The sequence below is a fragment of the Spermophilus citellus genome, assembly GCF_964194105.1.
Source record: "Spermophilus citellus genome assembly, chromosome: 2".
In the NCBI taxonomy this organism is placed as follows: domain Eukaryota; kingdom Metazoa; phylum Chordata; class Mammalia; order Rodentia; family Sciuridae; genus Spermophilus; species Spermophilus citellus.
Genome location: NC_138183.1, coordinates 134,142,218 through 134,168,805, shown reverse-complemented (window position 1 = coordinate 134,168,805; position 26,588 = coordinate 134,142,218). Strand labels below are relative to the sequence as shown.

At 42.6% G+C, this 26,588-nt stretch overlaps 1 protein-coding gene across 1 annotated transcript in view; it reads right to left on the bottom strand.

Annotated features, from left to right (window-relative positions):
* Nucleotides 1–6,286: 6,286 nt before the first annotated feature.
* Nucleotides 6,287–26,588, bottom strand: part of FEZ1 (fasciculation and elongation protein zeta 1) — a 44,689-nt gene continuing 24,387 nt past the window's right edge. Inside the window, exons 4-10 of the mRNA XM_081282213.1 lie at nt 21,235–21,321; nt 18,461–18,629; nt 15,609–15,880; nt 14,566–14,646; nt 12,469–12,544; nt 8,487–8,552; nt 6,287–6,447 (exon numbers count right to left, since the gene is read on the bottom strand). Of these exons, the coding sequence (XP_081138339.1) occupies nt 6,431–6,447; nt 8,487–8,552; nt 12,469–12,544; nt 14,566–14,646; nt 15,609–15,880; nt 18,461–18,629; nt 21,235–21,321 (768 nt within the window). The 3' untranslated portion in view covers nt 6,287–6,430. The remainder of the gene's footprint in view (nt 6,448–8,486; nt 8,553–12,468; nt 12,545–14,565; nt 14,647–15,608; nt 15,881–18,460; nt 18,630–21,234; nt 21,322–26,588) is intronic.

The window sequence follows — 26,588 nt, the reverse complement described above, 5'->3', positions numbered from 1 at the left end:
CCCAGGGATTCTCAGGTGGGGTGCATCTTAGAATTGCTGAACAGGCATTTTGGGATTCCAAGTTCCATTCTCAGCCTACTAAATCATAATGTTGAAGGGTCAGGACAAGGTAGGCGCTTTTTTTTCAATAGCACCCCAGAGATTCTGAACCCCTATCTTAACTGAACTTGATTTCACAAAATGATCTACAGTTTAGTTGCTCTGAGCTGAAAATTCCCGATGCTTTCAGTATTGTCCCTTCTGGTTGTGTTTGCATCTCAACGAGAATCCAAACCTACAGGGTGAAAAGAACATCATTTTCTCATCCTGAAGAGGGTATGTTAGGTCAATAACCAACTTGCCCACAGAATATAGGAATTCCAGCCCCAGCACCCTATGGATTGCCACCTCTCTTTACCTCACACTGCCCACTGCCTTCTAGGGCCAAGAAGGCCAACTTATTACATAGAGCCGGACAATCCCTCTGACATCTGCCCGTGATCTGAGCTCTACCTGCTGGAGACAGAGGGCATAGGTAGCACCCTGAAGACTGCTACTTGTGGTCTCTGGCGCTCATGTAATATGTAAGAACAGCCCTGCAGGAAATCTGCAGAGCCTTTTAAAAATCTCTTGAATTAATCCTCTTGCTCCCACCTGTCCCAGCTTATCATAAACCTGGATCAGCTTCCTTGAGTGATTCTGGTGTGGCCTGTGTGTTTCCTCTTCTGTCCCCCCTCTATCTGACTCCTTGCTAGTGAAAGGAAAAAATGATTCTCTAAGCTCAAAAATAAATTTTTTACACCATCCCTCCTCCACCAACTTTGAGTGAAACTGCTGAGGAATCAGAATAAGATCCAGCTCCTGCCTCCCTGCTTTGTCTCCTTATGCAGGAATCCTGGAGGCCACTGGCACCCTGGAGCACCCTGGGGCTCCCTGGGCTAACACTGAGCCAGATCTGATGAGGGTAAAAAGTAGACAAAAGGCTGATTTAGACAGGCTGCACCTGTCTTGTTTTGTTTTTCTTTGTTTTCTGGCCTCCTGTATACCATGGATTATAAAAGTGGCCAGGCACCCACTGCTAGAGCGGCCACAGGGTCCAACCCTTTCTCTGTGTTCCTTAATGTTTTCTAGTAAGAATAAGTCATGCTTCATTGACACTTAGCATATGTGCTAGACGCTAAAGGTTCTTCAAGACAACTCTGGAAGAATTTCTAGTATTGTTAATAATATCAGTAGCTCCATTATTTTTTAGGGGGCAGGGTGTACTGAAGATTGAACCAGTATAGGAGTACTTAAACACTGAGCCACATCCCCAGTTCTTTTTTGTATTTTATTTAGCGACAGGGTCTCACTGAGTTGCTTAGGGCCTCTCTAGATTGCTGAGACTGGCTTTAGACTCGAAATCCTCCTGCCTCAGCCTCCTAAGCCGCTAGGATTACAGGCATGCACCACAGTGCCTGGCTAATAGCTTCATTTTTAAAATGAGGAAGGTGAGGCTAAGAGAAATTAAGAATTAAGTAATTTTTTCAAAAATTATTTCGTTTGGCCTGGGAGTGTCACTCAGTGGTAGAGCATATGCTTAGCATGTGTGAGACCCTGGGTTCAATCCCCAACACGACCAAGAAAAAAAAAAATAGTTCCATAATATGTACAGCTGAGATTTGAACCCAATTCCCAAATCTACACTCCTTGAATAGATAATCTACCTCCCTAAGCCTTGGCTGTCCCAGGGCCTTCAGAGTGAAGGGAAGAGAATCCTTTGTCTCTGAAATGCCAGGAGATGCCAGCATCCCTGCACCTGCCTTCACATTTCCCTTCTCCGGTTCCTAATGAAACAGATTCAAAGATGTGGGCTCCAACCTCAGCCTGCTTCCTGCACAGCAGGGCTTCTCCCCTGTAGAGAAGTGGGCAGGACCATATCCTCTGAATTTAGGGCATTGCTCTACATGTTTTCCAAGGAGTTCTGCTACAGGAGCGGGTAAGGAATCTGGTCTTTGGAGGAAGAAACTGCTGCCTGGGATAAAAGAGTGGGCAATAGCGAGGTCACTTGTGCTGTGACTGATGGGGTACAGGTATGGTTTAGCTTTCAAGTGTCAGGAATGCTTGAGTCCTAGTGATCTGTCAGTGATGACAACTCGAATTCAAGCCTTCTTTCCCCTCTGGCCTGTGCAAGTAAGCAGTTCCTTCCCTTCTTGCTCAGAGAGCAAGGCCAGTCCTTAGAGTTTGAGGTCTGACTGCTGAGAGCAAGCGCAAAACCAGGTTGGAAGATAGAGTGATGGCAAAGGGCAGAGAGCTCATCTCTGGGAGAGATGTCATAGAATGTGTGCCCAGACAAGAGGCAGGAGTCAATGGAGAGCAGAGGACAGGATGGAGCTCTGGGTCATTGTCAGATCTTGGCAACACTGGTGGGGAAAATCAAATGATTCTGTTGGAAGAGGAGGGAGGAGAGAGGATGAAGTGGAAATACACTGGACTGGAATTTAGACACCTGGCTCCTCCACTACCTTATTTCTTTGGTTCATTTCCCTGTTCTCTGGCAGGTTGAGAGTGGAAGAGTCAAGAGCAGGACACAGGGAGGAGAAAGAGACACAGAGCGAAAAAGAGAAAGAAACTAGATGTGCACGTGTCCCTGGGGTTTTCTCAGACAAAGCTATTATCAAAATGCCAACCAGCTCCTGCCTGGCTAATTTGCATATTCCACGCTGTGCTCTTTGAAGCAGGATGAATATGCATGAGGGCTTGGGCGGGTTGTGGGGCTGTTGGGCTGTGGGCTAAGGTGGCTCATTGTTCTTTTAGAAGAAAGGCATTAAGAAGCTAAAGAACCTTCTGGGTCAGCAGAGTGACCTGTGCTTCCTCTCCCTAATGAAAGGAGGAGAGCAAACCTCAGGCTCAGACAGGAATCCAAACGCCTTTTCTTTCACCCTCTCAAGGAAATAAATAATCTGGCGCCATCAAGAAAGGGAGTGCCTCTTCTCCAAGGGTAACATTTAATTACCCCTCTCTCTGTGCATACTAATCACAGAGGCTGGCTGGTGGTGAGGTGATGAGTCACCTCTCCTGGTTTCTGTGAAAACAGCCTGTTTCTCTCCACTTCTTGCTTCTGCTGCAAGGAAACTTGGGCATTCTGAGATACTACCTGCTTTTGACCTCTGGTGTCAAGCCATGATGCCCTCAGTGACCGGGCTATGGTTGGAGTGCCTAGACTGAGTGGGTGCTCAACAATGCTCAGGAATGGCCTCAGTCAAGGCCATGAAGGCATAAGACATGCTAAAACTGGGTAGTGGCTGGAGTGTAGCTCAGTGGTAAAACACATGCTTAGCATGCATGAAGACCTGGCTCAATTCTTAGCACCAAAAATACAAAGGCAACTAAAGGATTGTGCCTAATACTTGAGAGTCTCCATCTCTTTTTTCTTCTCTGACCACTCCAGTGTTATTCTGATGAGTATGAAATAGCTTCTATAATTTTAAAAACCCAATTTGTCCTTCAAACTTTGAGGGCACAAAACCCTTACCTTGAAGTTCTCTTTCCAAGGAATTACATCTGTCTCCCATCCTCAAATACACCCGGGAGGACAGAGAACATGGACTATTCTATTTGGAAAATGGTCTGTCCCCCATGATCACTGCTTCAACTCTACATAAATCAAGAGTAGCCTCTAGCTCTGCAGTAGAATTTTCTAACTGGGACTTGATCTAGTAGAATTTTCTAATTGGGACTAGACTAGTTTGCAAAATCCTTCAATAAAACCACACCTCAGTAATGGACCTACTAGTGCCAGAAAGGTCTCCATCCTACCTACAAGGGGGCTCCCTACAGACCTTGGGCCTGCAATACTCCTCCTTGAGTGCAGACATACTAGACCAGACTAGAGTTTTGCAGCTAACTGACTGGACCTGTAAATGTCCCCCCTTATTAGTTCCCCCTTAGAACCCTTCCCTGTTGTTATACAATCAGGAATTATGAGAACAGGAGAAGGGACCATGAGGCATACATGCAAATTCTTGGGGTCATAAACTAATATAAATATTAGTTCTTTGACAAATATGGATGACTTTGATTCTGCAACTCATTTGCACTAAAGATAAAAATGCTAAAGGCCACTGGTGGTGTGAGGTCATTAACAAGTTTGACACTTTGCCAGCATTAGTCTCAGCAAAAGGGAAGCAGTGAGTCCCTAAGAGCTTTGGATTTGTCAGATCTGGGTCAGCCACTCCTTTTCCCCCAATTTATCCTGCCAGCAGGTGTGTGAAGCAGCAGAGACAAACTAATCAAAGCTGCTGGTAGTAAAAAATACATCACAAGTGTCAGGGACACATTCTTTCCAGGAGGAGGTGAGTGGGGAAGGGGAGAAGAGCAGCTCCTCTTTCTGTTACCTTTTGTCCATGTTGGAAGTGTAGAGGGACTATGACATCCATTCCTCATGGTTTTGCATGACCTTTCCCTCTAGCCTTGCTACTCCAAGGATGGTGCCCAGCTGTATGGTCCTCACCTAGCAGCTTGTTATAAATGAAAAATCCCAGGCCACATCCCAGACCAACCGAGTCAGAATCTGCTTTTAATAGGACCCTTGTGGTTAGTATTTTCAATCAAGTCTTGAAAAGCTCTGCTCTAGGTTTTCAAAATTGATGGAGTTTTGACTCTCAATACTTAACCCAAGGACATTGCAGACAATGTGATTAACAGGTGAGCCTAATTTTCTTTCCTGGCTTTCCCCTGTTCTCATCATTCCTGATTGTATAACAACTGCCAGGTGTCTCTCTGAGGACCTCTGCTGTCTGTAAATGCTTGAATTAGAGCTGCAGACAGTGGGTTGTTTCCCTGGTAGGGTTAAGTCCCTATCCCCTGCCCCAGGCAAGATGATCTACTGGTCTTCTTTTAGACAAGCAGAGGCCCAGGAAGTGAGAAGCAAAGCACCCAGAATGTCTTCTACTGTCACCTATGTCAACCCTGTGGTCTTCTGTGGAGTAGTTAACATAGTAAAGTATGGCTCTCCGTGTGACATGCTTGGTTAAAGCAAACCCTACACTCCTAATTGGATAAGAGACCTAAGTGCTAGTTTGTCTCCATCACTTCCTAAACAGCCCTGGGCCATCTGCTGCAGACTTCTGCTTCTTGGTTTCACCTGGAAAATCACAATAAAACTAGTAATTACTTGTACATAGGGTTGCTGTGATGTGAGGACAGTGTGTAGAAAGTGATAAGGCCAGTGGCAAGCACATAGCAAGTATCCCATAAAGGTATTTTGTTTGTTTGTTTGTTTTATTTTAAGAGAGGGAGTATAGAATTGGCAGAGTTAACAACATCCAACCCAGAAAAGGAAGACCAAAGGAATTCAGGTTGTGGTGAAGTAGAGCCCATACCTGGGACCGGAGAACAGCATTTGACAGCTGCTTAGTCATGGTTAGAAGCTGCGTGTTGTTTTGTTTTGCTTTGCTCAAGATTGAACCCCGGAGCACTTTACCCATCCCTTTTTATTTTTTATTTTGAGATAGATTCTTGCTAAGATGCTGAGACTGGCCTGAACTTGTAACCCTCCTGCCTCAGCCTCCCACATCGCTGGGATTACAGGTGTGTGCCAACATGCCCAGCAGCTGCTTGCTACTGATGCCAGAGACTGCATGTAGAATCAGAGCAACCAGACCTCAGGGCTGCAGGATGAGCAGGGACGATGTGCAAAGTCCTGGGATGCTGTTCCCTGGGGTGGGGGCAAAAGAAGAGAAGCCACAATTTCCTATGTCTCTCCAACCCCAGAACCCCAAGACCTCCAGGAGCCAATGTAGCTACCCCGGCAGGAGGCACCGCAGTTGCCTGGCTCCTCCTTGAGCTCTTCTCTCTCCCCCCACTGGTCTGATGCCCCCTTTGGCCAGCTAATTTCTACAACATATAGTCCCTTTAATATGGCCACACAGTAAAATCTTAGGAGTCTGTTGATGGCCTCCTTCTTCTCTCTGTACCTTATATACAACCCACAGAGCATTGTCCTGGTCCATAAACACTATGCTAACTGCCACGAGCCACAGGTCAGCATGTAAAGGTAGCTACATATCCTTCCTATAAAAGGTTTGAAACAGAGAGTTGATGGACACCATACTCCAAAGCACATAAAGAATATTAATTAAATGAAGATTTATTTCAAAATTAGTCTTAAGAGTATAAGCTGTTTTTGAGGGCTGGAGCCAGACTACATAATGAGCGGTGAGAGCTTCTGCCTTCCCTGACATAGGCGGAGAGGAGGCAACATCACCGGCCCTGCGCCCCTATCATGCATCCAATGATTGCTAGCACTAGAAGCCAACGGCAAAGGACCCGCGCAATTGCTCATGTTTAATCCAGGTTAAGCTATACACGTTTAAATACACGTCGGAGGTTACGTGGTGTCATGCAGTCCCCGTGATGGGATGACTCTTGCTCAGTGACCTCCTGCAACCAGGCTGCTCCAAAGGCAAGGTTAGGTAGGACAGAGCACTGAAACGAGAGGAGAGGCGAGAGATCAAGCACCGTGGTGGTCAAACCAGGTCTGAGCAGAAGATAACCCCTAAGAACCAGGCAACAATTGTAGTCATGTGTTCTTCTTTAAGGAATGAGAAGAGACAATGATGGGTGGGTGGTAGGTGGACTGATTAAGCATGTACTCTCCAGGGCCCATCTGCCTGGGTTCAAATCATGGATCTGCCATTATTCAGTCTATGACCTTAGAGAAATGACTTCACCTAACTCATGTTTGTTTCAAATATGTACAGTAGAATGTACCTGTGCCTACCCAACAGGGTTGTTAGGAAGCAAGTAGAATGTGCTCACATTAACTACTTTTAGAAATTCATTGACAGTTCTAGGGATGGTGAATGGTAAAATCTAGCTCTCAGACCACAAAATTTGTATCATCCATTTCTACACATTTCTTTTGAGAAATTTGCTTTTGAAATAGTTAAGAGCCACAAGTTCTTCCTAATACTTAACCTAAGTCCTTCCAACTGAAATTTAAGATTAATCTCTCTGATCCTAACAGTAGCAGTGTAGCCCAGGATTTTGAAACTATGAATTCTCCAAACCATTTGAAACCATAAAAAGGTTTGTGTGCACATAGAGCAAAAGCTAATAAAATAATGGATCTAGACACTATTAATATCACAAAAAGAAAGACACCAGACAATATTTGACTGTGATGGAAGTCTTCAAGCCTCTCATTCTATCAGTTCACAGGAATTAAAGGAGAGGGAAGAACACAGTAACTTAGCTGAGGGATGAAAAAATCTTGGGTGAGGAAGTTCTGTGGGACAAAAAAAAAAAACAGCAAAAAAAAAGAAAAAAACAACAACAACTAATTTCTCCAACAAATACATATCAAGGAATGGAAGAGAGGAAGGAAAGGGGGAACCTATGTATATTAAAAGAAACCTAGGAAATATCAAAAAGCAATAGGGCTGGTAGTGTAGCTCAGTGGAAGAGTATTTGCCTAGTGTCTCAAGGCCCTGGGTTGAAGCCCAGATGCCATTAAATAAATAAATAACACAATGCATTGGCCTTCATTGGATCCTGATTTGAACAGATAATCTGAACAACATTATATTGGAGAGTCAGGGTAATCTGAACACTGACTGAATTATAAATGATACCAAGAAATGTAAAATTAAGAAAATGCTTTAGTGTTGGTGTAATGGCTATGTTTTTCTAAAAAGTCCTTATCTTTTAGAAATGCATACTGAAATATTTATGGATGAAAGAATATGATAACAGAGATTTGCTTTAAAATAATATAGAAAGGGAGAAGTTGGGTAGGGTATAAAGAAATAAAAGTTAATGAGTTAATGATGGCTGAAGCTGGATAGTAAGCATCATTCACTCTACTATCATATGGGTTGAGAGTTTCCATAATAAAAGGAAGGAGGGGCTGGGGTTGTGGCTCAGCAGGAGTGCACTAGCCTAGCATGTGCAAGGCCCTGGGTTCGATTCTCAGCACCGCATAAAAATAAGTAAACAAAATAAAGGTATTGTATCCAACTAAAAAAATAAATATTTAAAAAAATAAATGAAAGGAGGGAATAAAAAGAAGTTGTGGAAGCTGGAGGTGCAGCTGAATGGTAGATGGCCTGACTTGCATGTATGAAGCCCTGAGTTTGGTCTCCAGCACGACAAAATATATATATATATATATATTAAAAAATATTAAAAATATGATTTCATGTTATGACTTCATTTTCCTTTCAAATACTTAAAAAGTTTTAGATTATTTTCAGGCTCTGTTTTTCCAAACTAAATACCACATAGTCCAAACTCCATGAGACTTTCACATTGACTCCCTTGTTGGTGTGGAGTCACACTGGTGACTTGGGGAGATGCAATCTCCTCCTTGGGGCTCCTCCTAGCAACACCCATTATTGTGGAGGTTTCACACATGTTCACCCGGTTTCCCTGTCCCACCTCCCTGCCCAGTTGGGTCTGGTGTGAATGCGTGAGTGAGTCCCCAGGGACCACTTCTGCCTCAGGAGGCCTACAGCTGCTCTTACCTTTTAAAATGTAGTCCGTTAGCAAAGTAGGCACCTTCTCATTATCCTCCTTCATGGCAAAGAGAACTAGGGAAGGAAAGGGAGAGAGATGAGCCAAGACCCCATCATACAGGAAGCTCACTTCTAGGGCCAAAAAACCCTGAGCACAAAGGGAGTGAGAAACCATTCAGGGAACCAGGCATTCTCTGAGTACAAAGCAGAAGTCCAGAAGCCTCTGTCAGGAGCCAGTGCACCTCATGGTGAGGGGGGCAAATCCAGGTAGAAAGCACAGTGGTGTCTCCTGGGAGTGCACCTATTTGTGATTTTTTTCTTTCCCTTTTTTTGGCCCAGCTATAATTTCAATACCACTTACTAAATATATATCTTTAATGACTGTAAAAATAAAGCAATTATTTAAAAAGAATTGGCTTCCAGATAGCATCTACATGCTAACAGTTGTCACATCGCTGAAATCACCAATAAAACTGTCTTGAAAGACATTCTATTCACATAAACACATTAGAATTCTCACTTCCACTTTATTGACAATGAATGAAGTTAATTCAACAATATTTATTTTCTGTATTTTGCTCAATATAATGCTAAAATGTGTGGAGATGCAGAAGAATTATGGATTCTCTGGGAGTTTGAAGACTTCTTATGAAACCCTGCTTGACCTACACATGAAGCAAACAATACAGAAGCATTTAAAGTCTAAAGGCTTTTTAGAAGCTTTTTCTAAAGTTTTAAAGATAAATTTTTCTAGGGCTATGGATGTAGCCGAGTGGTAGAGTACTTGCCTAGCACATGGATTAAATCCCTAACTCAGAAGGAAAAAAAAAAAAAAAGCTTGACGCCGACTTTGTAGAAAATCCTCAATTGATTCTTTCATCAATTAACTTCTGTAAATAGACTACAACGTATCTATTCAATGTAGTTTTACATAGCCTTATAAAAATGAGAGTGATGTATGCGTATAAGGCACACTTCTTAGTAAAGAAAGAAGTTTCAGAAAACATATTAACTTTAAGAGAAATAAAGGCTAATGTTCATTTTTAAAAATCTAGAACAGTATATAAAATTATTAAATAGCTGTCTGAGTGTGAGGCCACAGGGGATGTTCTTTCTACAACATGTTTCTACACTGCCTGGCTTTTCTCATTGAGCATGTTTAGTTTACAACCAGAGAAAACAATAAAGATCAGTAGGCACAGATAGCTAGGGTCAGGAGGCGAGGGCAATGGTGGAATTCCCAATCCATTTGCACATCCTTAGTCTGCTTCCCTTGCCTCATTCCAAAGCACGGTAATGAAACTTGAATCCAAAAAAATCAGGAGTGGTGAGGAATAGCACCCAATGTTGATGTGAGTCAATGCAGGTCCAGGAAAAGAAAAACAAGCTGAGGTCATTTGGTTGTTGGACTTTCCTGTTTTACCTCTTCTATATTTTTAGATATGTGTCCATTTCAACTTAATTGGATACTGAGGGCCCTGACCCTGTTTTCTTTCTTTTTTCCTATATTTTTAAACATGTATTTATTTCCTTTTAATTGGCTTGGGAACACTTGGCAACCAAGCTCAAGCCAACAAAATGCCACACCAAGAATATGGCAGTAGTGGGCTGGGGCTGGGGCTCAGTGGTAGAGTGTTTGCTTAGCATGTGTGACACCCTGGGTTCGATTCTCAACACCACATATAAATAAAATAAAGAAGATGGCAGTAAAGTATCATTGCACTCAGCCAGTAGGTGTCTAAGTTGATCTCCAAACTTCAAAGTTTATATAGAAGTCCAGTCATAGAAGCTGATCTTTGGCCTTTGGCCTCCATTCAAGGAGTAGGAATGAGAGGGGAGGCACTGCTCATGAGACCACACAAGGATTGTCCAAAAATGACTGCTTTCATAGTCTATAGGAAAATGGGTATTCAGAGAAGATGGCAATCTTTCTTTTAAAAGAAATAAAACATCATAATGTAGTACCTTCCCATAATAGAAAAAAGAGAAATAAAAAGAAATGTTAACGCAATGCTAACTGGTATCACTAAAATCATGATACAACACTTTATAGCCAGTTTAGTCCAACTATAGAGAAAAGATAAAAAGTACTGTGACTAAAACCCCAAATAGTGATGATGAAGGGGGCAATGAATTATTTATTTTTCTTTGTTCACATATTCTAATGTATTCCAAAGTATTCTAATGATAAGTGAGCTCTAGCTATAATTTTGTAAATAAACTTAAGAACTAAACACATCCACTCAGAATAGAAACAAGTCTATTTCTTAATTAAAATGAAAAGAAAACCTCATACTAAATTCCTAGGTGGGTATTTGTAATAAATAGTTCTTCCCTTTTTAAAGACCATGCTCAAGTACTTTATATATATCAACCTGCCAAATTTGTCAAAATTATTTTCCGAATGTTCATCACTATGAAAACACAAACAATGTATTTATGCATTTTTTCTTTTCCTCTTTCTTTCTTTCTTTCTTTCTTTCTTTCTTTCTTTCTTTCTTTCTTTCTTTCTTTCTTTCTTTCTCCTCCTCCTCCTCCTCCTCCTCCTCCTCCTTTTCTTCTTCCTCCTCCTCCTCCTCCTCCTCCTCTTCCTCCTCCTCCCCCCCCTCCTCCTCCTCCTCCTCTTCTTCTTCTTCTTTTTTTTTTTGGCAGTGCTGGAGATCCAACCCAGAGCCTCCTGTGTTAGGTAAGCATTCCATCACTGAGCTACATCCCTTGTCCTATAAATGCTTTTCTATCTACTCCCTTAACAACAACAACCACAACAAAGAATGTGCATATTTATGCAAATAGAGGAGGTCTAAAATGAGATAGAAAGAAGTCAATGTACTATGAATTTTAAATTCCTGATTCTCAAGGACACAATGTCTAGTTGTGCCAGCAGGATTTGTATTTATCATGATCTCCTGTTTTCGTCCTCCAAATTGATCAAATGAAAACATTAGGTCACCTTTGGCACCAGGGCCCATCAGGCATCTGTCTTCCTCTGCTGAACAGCAGCTCCTCTCCCTTTCCCTGGGGTGTCCGACAGCCCTGTGCTGCCCATTCCCTCCAGGGCAGCCTGCAGTTGGCTGGGCAAGCTCTTGACCCATCACTCTGCATGCATGGTTGCCAGGGGAATGGAATTTCTCTCTGATCCACTGAGCTTGTCATCACATCTCAGCCTAGGATTTTTTTCTTCCTAACAGCCAAGCTGACACTAATGGTTGACACCATGTGTCCTCAGTCCTTTGGGGGTTGTACTGTTTGATGTACACATATAGAGAGATTTTGCCTACAAAAGGCTCTTTATTACACACTGCTTTCTCCCGTAGCTCAAAATGTTTATTAATATAAGACAATAGAGCCAAACAGAAGGAGAGGAGGCAGTCACTTCCTGGAAGGAAAATTAGATTGTTTTTTCCAATCAGCCTTACCCTACCCAAGAAACCCTCACTTCTCATTAAAAATACAGCCACAGGGCTAGGAATGCAGCTCAATGGTAGAGTTCTTGCCTAGCAAGCACGAGGTCATGGGTTTCCCCAGCACCACACAAACAAAAACACAGCTAGGCCCCCTGCTTCAAGGGGCACAAGTGTGGACCAGGCAACCTGAAGTTCCAGCAGAAAATAGGCAGGGGGCAGATGGTGCAAAGCCTGGGAGGATTTCTGGGGAAACAAACAAACCAAAAAACCCTGCCCCACCAATCCCCTACCTCTCTCACCAGCTCATTTTTTGTTTTTGTTTTGTTGTTGCTTTGCGTTGTCCCCCCAACCCCCTTCCCCCAGCAGGTCTTTTCCCTGACAGGAACCAGGGGAAAGAAGACACTCTGATTGTCACAGGGTATTTTAATTTTACCCTGTGCTAGAGGGTAAATGATACAGAGCATATTTTGTGCCTGTGAAGATGCCCTAGGGGAATCTTCGGCCAAGGCATTGGAGGTACACAGCCTGGGAAGGGACTGAGGACAATGAGAAGCCCACACATGTGGCTGAGGGCCAGAGGCACTCACTGTTTGTCAGCATCTGCAGGTCTTCCACGGAGGGAGGAGAGGCTTTCTTCTCATAAGGGATAACCGTATTCAGGTACTGCAAGGCAAACAGGGAATGCAGGGCCTGAGACAGACTGGGACATCATAAGACACAGTCCCCTGGGGCATGAGGAATGTACTTTTCTCTAAGACACAGATCTATCAATGCTGACATTCTGGACAACATTTCTAGTCGCCGGCACGCTACTATTTCAGAATTCTTTCCCCCACTTTCCAGGGGGAAAACTCTTTCAAAGTAAGACTTTCCCCATATTTGCCCAGGAAAAAACTTCCCTCCACTTCAACTTCTACATCCTTCCTATGCTGGAAACTTTTTGGGAATCTTGGGGAGCTGTTTCTCCTTCAGGCTGAGAGCAAGGAATATCTCCAGGGAAGGTGATCTTTTTATTCTTTGCAGTGCAATGTGAGAAGGAATTATTTCTCTTTTGTCAAAAATGACAGGCAAGAGGATGTCAACCCTGCCCAGGGTGTTGGTTGTCAGATTTGCTCTCTCTGCTGGAGGTGAAGTGCTCCAGCAACAACAACTAAACATGAGAGGCTGGTGGCTACCCAAGACCACCAGGCCAGGGAGACCTTGATAGCCCTAAGGGAGCCTGAGGTGGTGAGTGCAAAACCAAGTGGCTTTCTATTCAGTCTTGGCTCTGCCACTGGCAACAAGGCCTTGGGAACATGCCTGCCTCTTTGCCCTGGGCCATATTTCTCATCTGTGAAAGACAGGGCTGAGTTTGATGTTCCTAAAGCCTCTTTGCATGCTGCAGCTCTATAATTCTAATACATTGAATTCAGTTACAACATGTTAAAAGAATACCCTGCTTTTTTTTTTCTTTCAAGAATACACTGCTTCCTCCCACCATCGAAATGAGGGGCTAGTGGAGCATGGTGGCATATGCCTGTCATCTCAATGGCTCAGGAGGCTGGGGCAGAAGGATCAAAAGTTCCAGGACAACCTGAGCGACTCAGCAAGATGCTATCTCAAAACAAGAACTAGGGAAAGCACTGCTGAGTTTAATCCCCAGTACCAGAAACTAAACTAAACATAAATTTTAAAAAGGGATATACATTTCATACACCACCAAGTCTATTAGATTATGCACCCCATGAGGACAGCAACCAGGACTTTTCCCCTTTGCACTAGCAACAGAGCACAGCACATAATAGGAACTCCATAGGAGTCTTTGAACTCTGCCTTAATAATCAGAAATGCTTCTTCACAGATGCTATGTTTAGGAGTAATTTGAGGGTCCCCCAAAGGTCCATTTGTAAAGACTTGATCCCCAGGGTGGCATTATTGGGAGGTACTATGAACTTTTAAAAGGTTTAGTGGGATTAGTGGATCCTTAGATTATTAGAGGCATGTTCTAGAAGAAGATTAAAAAAAAAAAACAACTTAGTGTCTATCTTGTTTATCTTTCTCAATCCCTCTCTGTCTTTCTCTTCCTGACTTGAACTGAGACCACTGTACACACACTCATGCCATATGACCCTCACCAGAAGCCAAACCAATGCAGCTACCCGATCTCGGATTTGAACTTCCAAAGCTGTGACCTAAATAAACCTTTTCTCTTTATAAAGTTAGTTGCCTCAAGTATTTCATTCCAGTAATGCAAAGCTGACTAAAACAATAAACAAGTTACTGACTAAATGGAGCCAATGAGGAGATGAGACAGCATGAGTTACATACAATCAGAGCCAGGAGACTGAAGAGGTGGACTTGGTGATGTTGGCTTGGCCAGTAATATAATATATTAGGACTGATTAAACTCTAAGATGAGACCTGTCATGAAACAGATTCCCTTTTAATACATTTGTCCTTAAAACAACTCAAATCGTAGATCTAAAGTAGTGTTGGCTTTCCAGTTTTATACATGTCCAAAAAAACCTAAAAATCATCTTTTTAAAAGGCATTTCTTGTTCTTCATTAAGAGTGGAAAAAAAAGTTAGGACCTCCCTTGCCCAAATGCTGGAATTATTCTAGTAAGTTAGCATCCCTCGGCTTTGATGGGGAGGTCAAGCTGCAAGAGTCTAGGAGGAGGACAGGAGTAGGGAGACTGTTCACACCTGTTTGTCGGTTCCTGAAGAGCCAAAGGTCTGGCGGATGCTGCTCTGCAGGATGTTGGAGATGCCTTCCATGCTGAAGCGCTGAGGGAGAGAGACACTCAAGGAAGACAAAGATTTCTGGCTCTATCCTCCCTACCCCAGGGGTTTCCAAGTTCTCACTCAAACACCCAGACCCACCAGCCACCATGCTGTTCCAGTAAATGGCCCACAGTGATGGAGAGTAAAGGTAAGACCTAGGCTTACAGAAGCAGGCCAGAACATAAGCCTGAACTTTATAAGGATAAATAGTAGTCAAAAAAACTCTGTCTCAAAGACTCTTAGCTTAGTAAGTCCCTCAGGACAATCCCCTCTGCACTCTCCAGCTTTGCTCATTTCATTCTCTGTCCCACAAATAGAAAAGTAAGGAAGTATGGTAAAATGGAGGGGAATAATGCCGCAAAGCTCTTGGGGGAAAACAAAATATTCAGCTACAGAGAGAACAGCTTTAAAGCAACTGTCCTGATCTGGGAAGGTTTTCTTTCACAATATGCATGCCCTGTGCCTGATTCAGTGGGTGATAGAGCTGGGCAAAGGCATTTTGAAAAAGCTCCTCAGATGATTCTGCCTAGCTTCCACCATTAAGAACCCCTGGTTTATAGAATATTGTCAAGGCCAGTATGGCATCTGGTCATTGTCAACCACTGGAACACCCTGAAGAGCCTAGGCAGGACAACAATCCACATGATGGCCGAGATCCTGGCCCAGAGTCCCAAGGCTCCAAGTACCATCAGTCCACTTTCCATGGTCTGGCCCACAGAAAACACAGGTCATTCTCAAGCATCCCCCAGTTAGACCTTCAGGGAAACAGAGGGAACAAGTGACATCTTCCCCCTCTTTATGACCCCACTGTCTGTTCCAGGGCCCTGCTCACAACAACTGAGTTGTTGCTCAGTAAGCCCAGCAAGTGCTCAGTGAGTCCAGGGCGGGGTAGGTACAGGACCTGCAGGGGTGGGTGGGGGTGGAGGCGGCTCTGGGTCTTCCTTCCATTTGGGCTGCTCACATACCTTGAGAGGCATCTGGGTTCCCTTCTCTATTCGGCTACTCTGCAGGCTTAGTCCTTTCTCTTTCCGCCTCTTTTTCATCAGTTCCCGTTGCTCCTTCTGCTTGTTCTGAACTTCGATGAGCACCGTGATGAAGGAGTTCTTCACTTCCTTCTCAAACTCCAGCTCGTCCCTGCGGGCCAGCTGGTGTACCAGCTCCTCCGAGAAGTCACGGATGGCACCTTCCACCTGGTCCAGCAGCTCATTCAGCTCAGACCCAGACATGTGCCTCAGCCCTGTAGGGGAAGAGACCATCCCACTGGTAACATCTGCAGTCAAGCCTGGGCCCAGTGGAGATGGGGCTGCCCTGGGGAGAAGTGGTATTTATTCCCAAGTATTGATCCAGACCAAGCTGGTAGTAAAACAAGCAGGATGTGAGGACGTCGTGCACATATTCAGAAACCCAGGAGACCTATGGAAGGTGGGGGATGTGCAGGGACAAACGAAGCCCAGTGGGTACAGAGCAGTCTGCCACTTTCAGAAACAAGGAAAGGGAACCTGATATCCTGGAACATAAATAACTTTGTTTTAACTTCTTGTTCTTTAAGACTTCTTCATTTAAACTGGGCATGGTAGTGCACTCCTGTAATCCTAACTACTCAGGAGGTTGAGGCAGAAGGACCAAAAGTTCAGACTTGCCTGGGCAATTTAGTGAAACCCTGTCTCAAAATAAAAAATGGAAAAAGCTGAGGATGTAGCTCTGTAGTAGAGCACCCCTGGGCTCAATCCTCAAAAAAAAAAAAAAAAAAAACCCACTTCACTTAAAATAGACTTGGGTGGTTCACAACAATCAATCAAACATTTCAAAAGAGCTAGTAGAAAGGTTTCTAAATGTTCCCAAAATACTGCCTGGGATGTAGCTCAGTGGTACAGCACTTGTCTTAGCATGTGTAAAGCCCTGGATTTGATCCCTAGCACCGCCAAAACTGAAAAAAAATCAACATAAAGAAATTATTACGTCTCAGGTGGTAGATATGCCGATGACCCTGAGCTGATCGTTACACGTTGTGTACGTGTATTGAAATGCCAACCTGTACTCCATAAATATGTACAATGACTATGTGTCAATTGGAAATATTTTTAAACTAAATAAATAAAATAGATTTAGGGAACATCTTTTAAAGTCTATCCCTAATGGGATCTTTTATGTTCACCTCAGAATGCATTTTCCTTCCCTTTTCCGTCTCGGCTCTGCCTGGGTACTTGCTGACTTGGTTCGACTTTTCCCTTTATTTTGGTCTTTGGCACTGTCCTCCCTCCTTCTGTCTTTGCCATTTCACTCAACATCTCAGCTGTTTTCATGAGTCCTTTGCTGAACACTTCTATGTTTGGGGCCTTTGTGTGGCTGAGAATGACTCCATTGGGGCGGTTGTGAATGCAGCCAGGCAGCCAAATCTACTCTGTTGCCCCAAACAGGCCATGCCCCACCTCCTCTGCTCCTTAGAGCCACAGTTTTACTTGTAGGATGTAGTGCTTCAGATCATGACTTGATTTTGTCACTTGTAACCCACATTTGGACCTTCATACCCTGAGCAAACCCTCTTCTCCTTGGTTTACAAGTCCTTTCACACCATATGGGGACCTCCCCCTGGAAACAGATCCTCCTGCACCGTGGGCATTATTATCCCTACAGACTGATGGATTTCATGCTCAGTTTTACCTTTGCTGTACTAAATTTATTTAATTTTATTTTCACACTAATTTACCGGGGCCTTTCTTTGCATGCTCGTAATTACCATAAACCAGTTTCAGACCATTAACGTGATACAGGGATTAAAAGACTGAACTCTGGAGTTAACCTCACTGCCTACAAGTGGTGAATGCACCCTTTAAGATTTATAGCAGGCGAGAGGGCAAATACAGTTTAAAATGAAAGGCTTGACTCTCTCCACTGAGCACAAGGGAAGAGGGCTGAGTTGCAGTGCGGTGGCAGAGTCCATGCCTAGCCAGCGTGAGGCCCTGGGTTCAATTCCCAGCCTTGCACTAAAGAAATAAGGAAGAGGATTTTCCTTTCCCCCAGTTCCCTTTCTTTCAGTTTAATTGCCTCCTACCATTCCCACAATCCCGAAAAAGAGATCCTCAGCGGCTTGGGAGCCACTGCTTTGAAATGCAATCATCAAGGAAGATAAGACTTAATCTCCCACTGTTCTGGAAGCAGAGGGGCCTAACTCACCACCTGACTCCAAATTGCAAAAACCTATTTAATGTAATGGGTTCCATCCACTTAGCTACAGCCAAGAGTGGGATTTCCTTCTATCTTGCTATCCCTTTAGCAGGTTGCCTGTAGTGCACATCCCATTTTTGTTTAATGCTTACTCCATAATAAAACTTTCTTTCTCTTCTATGTTTGTGGAGAGTTTTTTCTGGGTGGCATGTAGATTTTGTTTTTAATTTTATTACCCCAACAGTAACCTTGGACAAATCATTGAATTTCTCAAAGACCCAGTTTAGATTAAGGTCCAGCACATAGAAAGCACTACAAAAATTATGAGCTATTATTATTCCTATTTGTTTGTTTCATTGATTTTATGGTAGCATCATCTCTTGGATTTGGATAGTGGTTTAGATTTTTCCCACTTAGACTGCTTTAGTCTTGCTCTTCGGTTAGCTTTATCATTTAAATTTTGCTGTACTGCCATTTCGTTTGCAAAATGCAAACCTCTCTCCTGATGTGGAGTAGGAAAGGTGTTGCCTACCTCCTGGATTGTACACCTTTGCTCTAGGATGGTGACCTAAGTTCTAATAACCGTGTGTGAACAGTGCCTGGCACCGCTCAGGTGATGCATCCTTGGGAAGCCCCACCCTAGGGCCCTCACCTTCATAGGACCAGTTGTTGTTGAAGGTCTGTGTCAAGGCCTGCATCTCCTGCAGCAGGACGGAGTCAGCCTGGGATGAGGTTTCTCCTCCGTCCTCTTCTTCCAGAGCTTCCTCTTCCTCCTCAGGGTCCGGTGAGTTCTGCATCATTTCCTCAATCTCCTCAATTACCTGAGAAAGGTACACAAGAGAATGCAAGCTCTGTTCTGTGATGAGGGAGCATTCTGGATTGGATTTTGATCAGTTAAGGATGTCTCTAATTTGCTGTCTGTAAAATTCCTGAAGCATTATCATTTCTTAATAAATATTGAATAATAATAAAAATAGACTCAACCAAAGTCTTACACACACTCTTTCTGTAATGGTAAGCACCTCTTTCATGCAAAATCTCTTCCAAGAGCTCCATTTAGATGAATGCTTTATTGGAAATAAACTACTCTTTCAGGAAATGAAGCAGAGCTGCCTGGAAAGGAATGTTTATTTCAATTTCCTGAGCATTTTATTTTGAAGTGGGAAAATATTTTATCTGTCTAACCTTAACACTAAAACTCAGTCCATTAATTGTCACATTACTTGCAAGTGAAAAAATAAACAAACAAAGCATTTCCAGAACAACTCAAAGTAGGGAGGAAAACAGCTATTTGTCTAGAATTCATCTAGACAGAACTGAAGCTACCCAGTAACAGATAAGGATGAAGACAGGAACACAATCAGAGGATAGCTCAAGTCTGGAGAGCAGGAAATAGATAAGAATTTCAGCTCTTAACCTTAACTATTGAGGGTGTACAGCTCCTACAAGTGGAGGGTAAAATTAGATACCTGCCAAAAGGAATTAGAGTTATCTACTGTGCACAGTAATTGTTTGCACATACAGTGGGTAGCTCAGTAATGGAGGGATTGCTTAGCATGCACAAGGCCCTCGATTTGATCCTCAGCAACCATAAAATTTTAAAGAAAATATTAATCAAAGTTTACTTCCAAAAGCAAGTCTGCAGGTAAGTTTGGTAACAATGGCATATTTATTTATTTACTTTGGTACCAGGGATTAAACCTAGGGGTGCTTTACCACAGAACTACATTTCCAGCCTTTTTTATTTTTTATTTTGAGACAGGGTCTCTCAACTTGCTTAGGGTCTCGATAATTGCTGAGATTGGCTTTGAACTTGTGATCCCCTTGTCTCAACTTCCCAAGCCATTGGAATTACAGGTATGCACCACTGCACCCACCTAGCAACAGTAGTCATTTAGTCATCTGTCCCTGATGTATTCCTTTAGAATAATTCTTATTTTATTAACATATCTTTTTAACTCCACTTACAAATTTAGGTCATATTTATTTTAATATTCTTTGACTATTAAAATCCATTTTATACAATGTGACCCAATGACATAGATCTCCTTTAAGAGTTATGGCTGAGTTTATCTAAGAGTAATTATCTTCCAATCCATATTCCTTTCTACAAGTCACAGAATAATTGTTAGCCCATTTTATTTGTTTGTTTGTTTTAATCTGGTTTCCTTTACTTTTCTATTCTTTGTTACTTTATATTTTTTATCTTTAAAATTTATTTTATTTTTTTAAAGGTAAAAATTGAAACTTGAAAATGTATTTAAATGTTTATAAATATATTAAAAATAAAATGAAATAACTTAAAAACCAAATTCTACCTTTTTACCACAGATATGAAGAAACACCTCTAATAAAAGGAACTTTCTAGCCAGGTGTGGTAGCGCACACCTGTAATCCCAGTGACTCAGAAGGCTGAGTTAGGAAGATCATGAGCTCAAAGCCAGTCTCAGCAATTTAGTGAGACCCTGTTTCAAAATAAAAAATAAAAAGGGCTGGGGGAGTTGTTCAGTGGTTAAGCACTCCTGGGTTCAATCCCCAATATCAAAAATAAATAAATAAATGGAACTTTCTAGCACTGATGGCTCCCCGTGGAACATTTTTTAAGAATGACTCTGTAGAAACTTTCATGATGTCTAACTCAAAATAAGCACTCATGGATATTTGTTGTTTAAAAAGTTGAATAAGGAAGCCAGAAACTCAACATTGTCTTCTCAAAGTAATAAATCACTAAAACTAAAATAAAATTAACTCAACCAAATGTGAACACTATGTCTTTTTTTTTTTTTCCACAAAGACAGAAGTGTCTCTAAGACTCCTTTTGGAAGGCTCAAATTTTTCAGTGTTTTATGAAATGTGAAAAAATATCCATCATACAGAAGTTTCATCTGTCACTTCTCTTTCTGGAAGAACAGATATTTAAGACCCTCCTGTCAGTGCCCTGACTTCAAGTACAAGGAATTTTCAGGAAGACGCTTAGCAGCAGGTGAAACCTGTAAAAACCAGGCTTGTCTCTAGCTGTCAATAGAACCTGACCCTAAGCAACCGAAGTGCTAGGATTTATGTTCACATTTACTATAGATGGGTAAAGAGAAATCAAATCCCTTATCAAAGATACACTGAGATACCAACACAGTCATCACAAGACCATATATCTTTATCTTGGATCTGTTTTCTTTTCCTCCCCCCACCCTCCCAAACTGGGGATTGAACTCAGAAAGGCTTTACCACTGAGCTAAATCCCTAGCTCTTTGATTTTGAGACAGGGTCTTACTAAATTGCTAAAGGTGGCCTGGAACTTGTGATCTTCCTGCCTCAGCCTTCTGAGTCATTGGGATTACAGGGGCATGGATTACACCATGCCCACCCTTAAACTTTTTCTTTATCAAAGGAATGAAAGGTTCCAAAAATCTACAGAGATGATCATACCTGATCTGCTGTGAGTAGAGGCTCCTCGTTGATACCAGAATCATTTTCACTCTTCTCATTGAACTCTTCCTCTTCCTTCTCATGAATCTGCAGGAGGGGAGGAACATGGGATTCTGATTGACCATCAGCAGGACTAGGATTCCCTCTGGTCTCTAAAATGGATGATTCTAAAGGGCCACTCCAGCCACCCACCATCTAAAGAAGGAAGCTGGGAGCCAGGCGCGGCATAACATGCCTGTAATCCCAGTGGCTCTGGAGGCTGAGACAGGAGAATCGAAAGTTCAAAGCCAGCCTCAGCCAAAAGTGAGGTGCTAAGCAACTCAGCGAGACCCTGTCTCTAAATAAAATACAAAATGGGGCTGGGTATGTGGCTCGGTGGTCAAGGGCCCCTGAGTTCAATCCCTGGTTCAAAGAAAGAAAGAAAGAAGCTGGAGAGCGGTCCTGAGTTTCATCCAATTCTATACAGCAGACCTGGCTGAGTCCGGCTTGACCAGAAAAAGACAACAGGGCTGGAACGCCAGCACCATTCTGACTCATGAGACTAGTTCCATTGTTTAACCACAGGCAGGTCATTCTGGATAAGCAAGAAACCTTCTCAAGGTGAGTGACCCTATAGCCAACTCTCATAGCAAAGACACACTTGCTTTATTAAGGAGTGTCAATTGGAGGTGTGTTTCTAGATTTTTTTCTTTTTTAGATATTTTAAGGGGTTGTTCCAGCCCAATAGGCATGGTTTTTAGAATTTGATGAAATGTCATCCTGTTTTTGGAATCCAGGTGTGGTGTCTTAGCTAGTTAAGCATATGATGAAATCAACATGGGACATACCACATACCATACCTGACCACATGGACTGGAGGATAAACTACAAGAAAAACAAAATACTAAAAGGAAACACCCATGTAGCCAATTACCCAGTGTGTCCAAAATTCTATAATCCTATGTAAATTCTAAAGGTTCACAATTATTAAGATTCTAGATGTTTTTCAATGAGATATTCATAGTATAGCTAGCTTTACTGACCATATCAGTCAGTATTTATGTTCAACTCTTGCACAAAGTGAATCACCTAACCACCCAACCACTCCTTTCAGAAGTCTGGTTTCAAAAGTCATACTGGGGATAGCAAGTACTGTTTTCAGGAAATCCCTCTGCAGACCATCTCTCATCCTGGAAACCAATCTTCCTTCTCTCCAAGAGCTGACCTGTTGGTTGGCCTTTCCTTGGGGAATTAATTCTTCCTATTCTAACACGAAACACCCCAGTTCCAATCCCAGCAGTCAGATCCAAGGTGGTCTATCCTAAGAAACTTCTCTCCATCTCTCTGAGTTCTGCCTTGGCAGACACCTCTAAGAACTCACATCAACTTCTCTGTTTGCTTAAAACCGGGACGATGTTATTAACAAAAAAAAAAAAAATTAAGTAATGCCATCTGTGCTCAACCTGGAAAAGGGGTAGGACAAGGAGGTAATGGAATCATTTGAGGGGCTGGTGTGCCAGATGGTAACATCTATTTCTGCTGTTGAACCCATATGCTCAGGTCTCTGCCAAGTCTACCTCCTGTGGTAGCTGCTTGGTTTCCACAGTTTCCCGCTAGGCAGAACAAAACTCCTGGAGCTACACTTTGTTCACAACTACACTCATATGGCAGAACTTTCTGAGGGGTGGACGGTCCTGGGGTAAAAGTTAGGCTCTTACTGGGAAATGGAGCTTTTTTGTTTTTTGCTTGGGGTATTTTTAAAATAAGTTCCTAATAATAACTGTTAGTCTATAACCGAAATTTGAAGGTGAGGGATTGGAATTAAGTCTATAAAATATTGATGTTTACATTTTCTGAAGTGTGGCCAATTTTAGTGGGTTTACACCACTGACTTAATATTGCACCCTCAACAACTCCATCTCCCTTCTCAAGGTTCCAGTCACCCTCCACCATACCACCACCACCACCACCACTGGGGTTCAAGGCAGGAAAGGAAGTTTTTTTTTTAATATTTATTTTTTTTTAGGGCTGGGATTGTGGCTCAGCGGTAGGGCGCTCAGCTAGCACGGGCAGGACCCGGGTTCAATCCTCAGCACCACATAAAAATAAAGGCATTGTGTACTGTCCATCTACACTAAAAAAAAAAAAAAAAGAAAAGAGAATGTAAAATGTTAATCAAAAATTTTAAATATATATATATATATATATATATATATATATATATATATTTTAGTTGGACACAATACTTTTATTTTTATGTGGTGCTGATGCTAGGCAAGTGCTCTACCACTGAACCACAACCCCAGCTCCCCCCACCCCCACCCCAGGAAGGAAGTTTTTGGGAGAATACTAATGACCTTGGGGTGTGGCCTGGCTGACAGAGTCCCAGAGCTTTCTCTCCCATCCACCTCTCAAGACAATGCTTACAGGTCTGAATTATCAGAATAAGGTAAAGAAATCATGAAAGCTACTCTGAGTTCCTACTATTGTAAGAGCCAAACCCACCATTTATTTTCCTCAGCTCTCAGACATCTCTCACTAAAAAATGAATTAAAAGGAGTTAGCCCAGCAGCTTGGGAGGCTAAGGCAGGAGGATCATGAGTTGAAAGCCAGCCTCAGCAATAGTGAGGTGCTAAGCAACTCAGTGAGACTCTGTCTCTAAATAAAACACAAAATAGGGCTGGGGCTGTCACTCAGTGGTTGAGTGCCCCTGGTACCCACCCCATCCCCACAAAAAAGAAATCAGGTGCACACCTGTAATCACAGCAATTCAGGAGGCTAATGCAGGAGAACCTAAGTTAGAAGCCAGCCTGAGCAATTTAGAAGGACCCTTGGTAACTTAGCAGAACTCTGCCTCAAATTAAAACAAAACAAAAAACCAGGACTGAGCATGTAGCTCAATGGTAAAGCACCTCTTGGTTGAATCATATCACCAGTATAATCAATCAATCCGTCAATTGAAAGGAAGCATATACACTAAGGACCCCCATGAAAGCCCTGGCTCCTTTCTTCCACCTGCCTGTTTCTTAGCCCCTCCCTGGGTTTCACCATGTCCACCATGCCTCTGGCCTTTGCTTCTCTTCCTCTGGTGTTTGGTTCTGACCCTCTCATTCACCCTCACTGCTTTCAGTATTTTCTCTCAATCCTACTAGTCTCTGTTCTGCTCCAATAACTTCTGTCACTTCTCTACAAGTCCTGTTCCCTTTCCATGGGCTGTTTACGGACGCCTGCCCTTCCTTCCCTTACCATGACAGTATCTTGTACAGACAGTGGAAAGCTGAAGGAGGACAGGCCAAGGGAGAGGAAGGCTTTTGGAAAAAACCACAGCACTTCTGCTCTTCCTTGTATATGACAGAGCCACAGAGAGTTTCCTTGGCCACTTGTGCAGCAATGAGAAACCTACATGCAGGCTGAACCTGATACTTGTTTAGAGAATTAGGCTTTTCTAACAAAAATCATCCTTCCAAATTCCTTCCTCCCAGAATTGAGAAGACCTGGATCCAGAAAGGAGTCTGACTGCCCCTTTCAACATGCTGTTTCTTCCTCCTGCTTTGGGTAAATGTGCCTCAGAGCTGTCACCCAGTAGCTGAAAGCTTGCTAATGATTGCAGACTCTGACAGTGCTAAATCTTGCTGCATGATAGTTTGAGTGAAGGTTAAAATTCTGTGAAGTCCTCTTGTCTGATTATGACTGTTGTTAATCAATGTCTTTTGTTAGAGCATTCCAGATGATTCCTTTCACAGAAAAGGGAATTTCTACTTCTTTTCCTTCCCACCATTGATTCACATGGTTGGTTGCCTCCCTGAACAAAATTGAGAGAACAGCAATCCTTTTTTTTTTTAAACCTCCAGACAAAAAGTAGAAAAAAAGAAAAGAAACTCATCAATATGTACCCAACCCAAGGAAAGGGCAACTGTGTCCCTTTTATGCTTGTGAACAACCAGGAAACATCTGTGTGGGTTAAGTCAAAGGCTCTGTATTCCCACAGTAAGATGCTCCAGAGCATGTGGCCAACAAATATTTATTGAAAGACTTAAAGAACAAACGACAAAGAGAGGACTGAAGGGTAGTGCTGTGATCGCCTAGACTCAGTCCCACCTCCACAAATAACTTAGCTTCTTGAGAACAGAAAGATGTAACTTCCTGTCCTGAACTTCCTTTTTCTCTTGCCCTAGACAAGTACTGCCTGATATTGAAAGTTATAAGGACCAAAAGAGACTTTTAAACCCGGTGCGATGGTGCACACCTGTAATCCCAGAAGCTTGGGAGGCAGGGCAGAATGATCGCCAGCTCAAAGCCAGCATCAGGAATGGCAAAGAGCTAAGCAATTAACTCAGTGAGACCCTGTCTCTAAATAAAATAGAGCTGGGAATGTGACTTAGTGGTCGAGTGCTCCTGAGTTCAATCCTTGGTATCCCCGCTGCAAAAAGAGAAAGATTTTAATATCACAGTCAGGAACAGAATAAATTTATTCATAGAACCAATCCAAAGTGAGCAACCATTAAATAATAATATTAATAATACAGATAGAGCTCGAGCATATTATTTGGACCTAAAATATAAATGCACATTTATTTATTTACCAATATCCCATATAAAGCCAAGCTTTTCTGATGGACCGCTGAGCAGAGTTCTACATAATATTTCTTACAGCATCTACATTATAACTATTACAACTTTTTTGGGGGGGCGGGGAGGTCCTGGGGATTGAACCCAGGGTGCTTAACCACTGAGCAACATCCCCAATCCATATATATATATATATATATATATATATTGAGATAAGGTCTTAGGGCCTCACTAAGTTGCTGAGGGTGGCTTTGAACTTATGATCCTCCTGCCTCAGCCTCCTGAGCTGCTAGGATTACAGGTATGCACCACTGAGCTCAGGTATAATTTAATTTTAAAAATGATTTCCCATTTTCTTTGTAGTAGAAAGAGGATACATGGAAGATTGAACCATAGTTTTCTCCTCTTCCTCCTTAAATCCTACTAAAGTGAGAATAAAGGTATCAAGAAAGTCTATCCCTCAGGGACAACGTGAACTGGAGAAAAACAGATGCTACCGACCAACCTTGGCCCAGCAGATAGAGAGTCATGCCCTGTGGGAGGAAGCTTCGAAGGCCATTGGATTGCACTAAAGATGTTGAAAGGGCCAAACAGGGTGGCACATACCTGTAATCCCAGCAATTCAGGAGGCTGAAGCAGGAGGAGCATAAATTTGAGGCTAGTGTGAGCAATTTAGGGAGACCCTGTCTCAAAATACAATATAAAAAGGGATAGGGATGCAGAGAGCTTCTGGGCTCAACCTGTGGGCAGGAATTGGGGGTTGGGGAGTAGATGTTAAAAGTCTTGGGGATTTGAGGCCTAAGGTG